Here is a 7487-nt window from a genome sequence, read left to right on the forward strand (position 1 = left end):
GGAATTGTGTGGAGTTGTACCCCTCTTATCCTACGGTTTTGTCAGTGTTTCCTTTTTATAAATTTAAGAAAAAAGAGTTTTCCATGCACTCTCTTGAAGATATTAAAGCGCTTATGGTAAGGGGACTCAGTTTGGTTTTATACCACTTTACTTACCCTCCCCCCTTTACTTTTTAAACCTGTAGATTCCAAAGAGTTTTTGCTTTTAGATGTGTCTGTGTGTTTACCATATAAACTGGTAACATTTAAAGTAACTTTTATTTTTGGGGTACAACTGGGCTCACTCATAATTTCTTCATTGTAACTTTGAAAAAAATTCTTCCTTGATTTTAATATTTTTATAATCTTTATTGGATGGAGACTGCCAGAAATTGAGAGGAAGGGTGATATAGAGAGGGTGAAAGACACCTGTGAAGCTTTCCCCCTGCAGGTGGGGCCCAGGAGCTTGAACCTAGGTCCTTGAGCACTGTAATATATGCTCTCAACCATGTGCACCACCATAAGGCCCCCAATTTTTTTATTTAGGTAAGCTGATTGAGGGAGGAGATACTACAGCTTCCTCCATTGACAGAGAACCTGCCAGCGGTACTAGGATTTGAACTCTAGTCGCACACATATCATCGCAGGCATCCTTACTGGTGAGCAGTCTTTTGGTCCCCAAAGGAAGTCATTTTAAAGATGCTAATTCAAAAGCAATAATAAACCCATCACATATTAGTACTCATAATAATTTCTTTTAAAAATTATCTTTAAGGGGCTGGGTGGTGTCACACCTGGTTGAGCACACATGTTACAATGCACAAGGACCCAAGTTCCATCCCCCAGTCCCCAGCTGCAGGGGGAAAGCCTCACGAGTGGTGAAGCAGGGCTGCAGGTGTCTCTCTCTCCTCCTTTGTCGCTCCCTTCCCTTTACATTTCTGCTGTCTCTAATAAATAAAGATTAAAACATTTAAAAATATATTTTTATTTGGAAGAGACAGCAATATATCAAGAGGGGAGGGGGATAGAGAGGAAGAGAAACAGAGACACCTGGAGGCCTGTTTCACTACTCATAAAGCTTTCCCCCTGCCAGGTGGGGACTGGGGGCTTCATTGAACCTGTGTCTTTGCACATAGCAACATGTGTGCTTAACTAGGTGTGGCAGTACCCAACCCCCAGGGTTTTTTTTCCTTTTTGCCTCCAGGGTTATCACTAGGGCCTGCACTACGAATTCACTGCTCCTGCGGCCTTTTTTTTTTTTTTTTCCTTCAATTTTTGGATAGGACAGAGAAATTGAGAGGGAGAGAGAAAGATAGACACCTGCAGACCTGCTTCATCATTTGTGAGGTGACCTCCTTCACAAATGAAGTTGGGGAACCAGGGCCTTGAACCAGGACCTTTATGTGGGTCCTTGAACTTCGTACTATGTGCGTGTAACCCGGTACGCCACCGCCCAGCCCCAATAATAGTTTCTAAAGGGAAAATAAGCATTGTACTGACCAAAGGAAAAAAATAATGAGAAGACTGACACTATTTTACATTTTTCTGAAAATCTCTTTATTGTCTAATTGATTAGAAGACAACTCAATTCTCATATCTGCTTACATGTTTAATATGTTGTGATATGTCCTTTAGATTCATGTGTAAGATTGTAAAAAGGGAATATTTTCATAACGTTTTTAGATAATTATGAATGTTCTTTGATACTGAGCCACAACTTGACAAATGCAGGCTTCTTTCAATTCCTTATAGCTTGGAATCTAAAACATCCCTGAACTTCTTGTGTTCTGGCTATGTAGAGTATCTTTGTTGCAAGTTATATAAACTTTCGGCTTAGATTTTTGTGCGTGTACAGGTATCATTCTCTCTCTTTTTAAATTTCAGCTTCACTTTGTTGAGGAAATGTTGCTTTACAGGATTATTGTCATAAGCGTACAGTTCTCCCTTTCTCCAGATTGCCTCAGTATGTCAGTCTGCTTCAACCTCTGCCCAGTCATCCTTCCCTTTCTTCTGTCACAAGACACTAGCTCCCTGCCCCACCTCTCGCTCTTCTGAGTCCCTGGATCTGCTGTGATAGACAACAGGCAACTGGGTTTTTAACCTTGTATTATTCCTTCCTTCCTTCTTTCCTTCCTTCCTTCCTTCCTTCCTTCCTTCCTTCCTTCCTTCCTTCCTTTCTTTCTTTCTTTTTTTCTTTCCTTTTTGGATAAAACAGTGAAATTGAGAGAGGAGGGTAAAATAGAGAGGAAGAGAGAAAGATAGACACCTGCAGACCTGTTTCACCCCTTGTGAAGTGAACTCCCCCCATAGGTGAGTGAGATTATCAGCTGTATATAACATTTTATAAGATTATAACATTTCAGGGCTATAGCATGGATAGTAATCTTAACAAATAAGCTATATTCACCATTGTTAAAACAAACTTTTATTTACCCATATTTAAGCTCTGTTTTCTTAAATTCACATTTTTCTGAATGTATTGATATGTACATGCGTTTTTTATTCTTTTTGAAGTAATTGTGTAAGTGACTGCATTGGATCCGAATGCCCAGTGTGTAATACCCCAGCATGGATACAAGATGTGAAGATAAATAGACAACTGGACAGCATGATTCAGCTTTGTAGTAAGCTTCGGAATTTGCTGCATGACAGTAATCTTTCAGGTGAGAAGTGTGACTGTGTTTTTGAATTTGTCTTGAACATGGGTTTTGAATTAACGTATTTTGCATTTTTTCTTATTCTTCCTCTTTCTTTTCTTTTTTTAATTTGACTTGCTTATTTATTTCATGAGAGGGAGAATAACTGGAACAGTGTTACACTCTGGCATATGCAGTGGCCCCGGGTGACTTTGACATGTCAGGTTTGTAGATTTTCTGTGTTTGGAGTTATGTTATAAATAACAGATAATTTAGAGATATTGATATCTAGCTCTCACTATATATTTTTTATAAAAGAGAAGCTTAGGTACCAGGTACAGAGAGGTTAAATTATGGTGGCACATGGAGGCGGTACTAGACACTTGAGAAACAGCCTTTTTTTTTTTTTTAAAGTATTTACTTATCACTTTATTTACTTATTTTAATGAGAGCAATTGAGATAGAAAGATTTAGTGAGAGGCCCAAAGCACTACTCAGCTGTGGTTTGTGGTGGTGCTAGAGACAGAACCCCTGATTGCAGAGCCTTGGGCATGAATGTCTTTTGCATAATCATTATGCTGTCTCCTCAGCCCCAGCCCATTTCTTTTGTCAGTTCAGAGACTTTTACCACCTGCTTTTTATAGTTAGATAATTTTTGTATAATATATGGAATAATGATATAGTCCTTAATAGCCCTTAATTTATTTAGACACATTTTTTCAGGCTAGAATAGAACATTCTTCTATGGATCACTTTTTCAGACTGCATTAATTAGATGACATTTAAAAAAAAAATCTAAAATTCATTTTATTTTCTGCTTAAATAGGGGTTAATGTTTTTCAAATTGTTCTTACACTTTGTGTGTTAACTATACATCTTCCCATTGTGCTTTCTGTTGAGAACTGATCAGCTGTGGAAGGAAAGTAAAGTGTTTTCAGTCTTCATAATTAGAGTAATTGCCTTTTCTTTTAAGCCTGTTCACATTATTGTAGCTTGTGTTTATTGAAGAACTTTTTCTTGATGCCATCAATGATTGATAATGCAGACATAAAATAGTTGGGTTTTTGCTTTTATATCTTTTGATCTTAGATTGCCAACATGATGATGTTGTCAAGTACAAAAGGTTAAGCTGATTGGACAGAATAAACAAGGAAAACGTTCGAGTCTTACATTTTTAAGGCTATAAATCACAACGAAAAGAATATAAGTCACAGTATATAATGAAAAACTTTGTAAAATCTACTTATCTGATTATTGTATTAGATTTTCCATTATTTTATGATAAAGTATTTTAAAACAGATTCTTTGGTTTTGGACCCAGAAATTCACTGTATAATGATAAAATGGTAGCATCCTTTTTTTTTTGTTTTTGTTTTTAACTACTTGTGCTTGTGTAATTGTTCCATTTCTAGCAGACCTTCTCCCCCCAACATAGGTCTTTCTTTCTTTTTTTTTTTTCTTTTCATGTTCCGGTAAAAATGGAGGGAGAGAGGCAGAGAATGTGAGTGAGAGAGAAGGAAAAATAGGGCAGCATTACAGAGTTTCTTTCCCTTGGTGACCTTGCATGGTGTTCAACCAGCAGCTCAAACACAAATGGCCAAGTTGATGCTCCAGTGAGTAAACCATCTTCTGGCCTGTCCTTTGCTATTTTTTTTTTTTTTTTAGAACATAATCATAAATCTAGGGTATAAACATGTTAGAATATACTTTCCTATCCAAAGCTGTAAATTCTGTGTTTTCTAAAAACAAATGTTTTCTACTGAGTTTAAGTTTTTCATTGTCAACAACTTTTCTTCCTGAGATCTCCCAAAACAAAATAATGCCAACAAGCATTTGAAGGTATTTTCCCCCTCTATTTTTATAGCTTGTTGAATGAAATTACTTTATGTTAGATTCAAATAGTAGCAAAACTAAAATGGTATAAAAAGATTTAGTGAATAAGTAAAGGGAACTACTAGTTCAGGACAAATGATCTTGATTTTCTCTTTTTAAAATATTTTTATTTATTATTGGGTAGAGCCAGAGAGACATTGAGAGGAGTGGAGGAAATAGAGAGGGAAAGAGACAAGACAGATACCTGCAGGTGGGGAGCCAGGGCTTGAACCTGGTCCTTGCACACTGTAATGTCTGTGCTTAACCAGGTGTGCCATGTCCTGGCCCCTTGATTTTCTCTTATTAATGAGGAAATTGAGGGATATTCTCATCATAAGGGTATTAGATTCAGTGACCCCCAAGGTCTGTGTCCAAAACCATATGACTCTTTTAAATGGTCAAGCTGCTGCTGATGGATTAAGTAGGATGGTTGGACTTTTCACATACTTTTAAATTAAAAAAAAACCCTGTAGCTCATAATTTATTATCCAAATGAACTTCCCTACTTGCATTTACTATAAAATATATAATTGCTGTAATTAAGGTGGGTAATTAGGAAGAACTTGTCAAATCAGAGACATAGTATATGGTATAGTGCGGATAAAGAAGCTTGATTTATAGTAATATTTTCTGAAGTGTGCTTCTAAGTGCTTGAACAGATTTTTCTCGGTTCAGTGTACTTTAAAGAGATTGTCATAAATTTTTCTGACAACCGTTTATGGCTAATTTTACCTTATTCTTTTTCACATAGTCTCTCCTTTGTTCTAATGGAGTTAAATTTAAAAGTTTTTATTTTCTCTTGTTCTCCTCATATTAAATCAGACCTTGCAGGTGCTGGTCAATTTCTGTAAAGCATGTGTTGATGTTGGTGACATTAAAGAAATACTTTGATTAAGCTTTCATAGGATCACAATTTCCTTTTCTGTTTGCAGAAAAGATGCTGGTCTTTCTGTAGTGAATTATATAGTGTTTCATATATGCTCTGACTTTTTTTTTTATAATAGATGAAGATGAGTGTTTGAATTGCTGGTTTTGTTTTTTTTTAAGAACTGAATACTTCTTAACTTACAAAAATAATCATTATCAGTGAAGGCGTTAATGTTGTACAGATGGTAGCAGAGTACTTTCCTTTGATTTTTAATAAGGGACTAGTTTGTCAAAGAGATTTCTCAACTTCTGTTGTGAAACCTATAATAGAGAATAATTTGAAAGGCACACAATGTACATCATTATAATCCTTTGATGTAGATTAATGATAGCTAAATCACATTTTCTAATTGCCTCTCTTTTCTATAGTTTATTATTAAATTTTAAGAGAAAACTTGGCTAGGCAGTTGCTTAGCCACATGTGCATCTCTGCTGGATATTTTGTGGTGTGCTTGGAAATACTTAAATTCAGAAAACAAAATTCTTTTTAAATGTCATCATTAAGAAATGTACTACGTAGAGGAAGGACCAATACTGTTCTTCATGCTATGAAGATGATCATTTATCATGCTAGGAAGCATTCACCCATGAAAACTGTTGGAGCTGTTAATACTATGATTTATGTCTCAGCAGTGGTGGAGTCTTTGTGTTTTACAGTCATAACTTAGACATGCTGTGTAAAGTCCCAAATTTGCAATCATGCTTCCTGTTGCGGCCCTTGATTAGTTAGGACAAGATACATAATTAAAATCTTGAGTAAATTTGTTATTACTAGATGAGTATTGAAATAATTGTGTACACATAAATCACATGACTGTATACCTTCTTAATTTACTTCTTTATTACAAGTTAGAAAATATATGAGCCTGATTCGATGGTTTCAACTCTCTTATCATTCCTAAATAAAATAAAATGGGAATAAAAAAAAAGAAAAGAAAATATGCACACCTGAGGATGAAATCTGTTGTCTGTTTAGCTATTTTCAGTTTACTGAGTATGTTGTTACAATTTGCAAGCTTTGAGTTTCCTTCAAGGGCTTACTTGTACATTTTGCAAGTCTTGCAAGTATTGAACATTTGAGGATTTAACTTGTTTTTGATTGGAAATGTCCACATCTGTGTTTAAAGTAAGTGGGAGAAAAATAAATAATTAAACACAGGTTTTTACAATCATCAGAGGATTAACCTTTAAATCTTTGTAATCCTCATTCTTAAAAACAAAAACCATTCTTGTAACATTTTACTTTGACACTTTTTTCTAGATTTGAGATTATATCAGAAATGACTTGGTTTTAAAATCCACTTATTACGGGGGAAAAAAAAAAGACCTGGTAGAATTTAGACATAAAGTCTTAGTGAATGAATACATTATCCCGACTGTTTAATTTCCAAATAGCTCTTTGTGAATTTAGTGACTGACGTCTAGCTTAGATAGAAAAGGATTGTTGGTCGTACCTGGTTGAGTGCACATTGAGTGACAATGCACAAGGACCGAAGTTCAAGCCCCCAGTCCCCACCTGCAGGGGAAAAGCTTTGCGGGTGCTGAAGTGATGTTGGTAGGTGTCACTCTGTCTCTCCCTCTCTATCACCCCCTTCCCTCTAGATTTCTAGCTGTCTCTATCCAATACTTAAGGATAATAATAAAAAAAAAATGTTTAAAAGGAAAGGATGTTGGAGGACCTCATCTTAATGAGATACATAATTTTTTGTCCAGCTGGATTTGTCAGTTCATTGCTTTTCCACGGCATTGCTTCCATTTTCCCTAGGAACAAAGATGGCTTCTTGGGAAGAAAGTGGAGTCTGACACCTTTCCAGGCAGGGATCCATGTCACTCACCTTTCTACAGAGCTAAATACTAATTATTAATTTTCAAGCATTTTTTTTTCCCCTTTTGTCCTACCTGGGTAAGGTACTGTCTTTTACTTGGCATATCTGTAGTGGTAGAACTTTATGCTCAGAAAACATGAGGCAAGAGAATATACAGAAGAAAAGATTTGTGCTTTGAGCACCTTTGAGATTTTGAGATTACTAGGTCTTTGATGCACTAATAAGTCTAAGCTGGTAAAATAACAAAA

General features: G+C 35.8%; 1 protein-coding gene across 2 annotated transcripts in view; it reads left to right on the forward strand.

Annotated features, from left to right (window-relative positions):
- Nucleotides 1-7487, forward strand: part of BARD1 (BRCA1 associated RING domain 1) — a 76975-nt gene that overhangs the window by 16972 nt on the left and 52516 nt on the right. For both annotated transcript variants that reach the window (XM_060193952.1, XM_007527941.3), the window contains exon 3: nt 2493-2641. In XM_060193952.1, coding sequence (XP_060049935.1) covers nt 2493-2641 — 149 coding nt within the window. The remainder of the gene's footprint in view (nt 1-2492; nt 2642-7487) is intronic.

The sequence above is a fragment of the Erinaceus europaeus genome, chromosome 7 (genome assembly GCF_950295315.1).
Source record: "Erinaceus europaeus chromosome 7, mEriEur2.1, whole genome shotgun sequence".
In the NCBI taxonomy this organism is placed as follows: Eukaryota; Metazoa; Chordata; class Mammalia; order Eulipotyphla; family Erinaceidae; genus Erinaceus; species Erinaceus europaeus.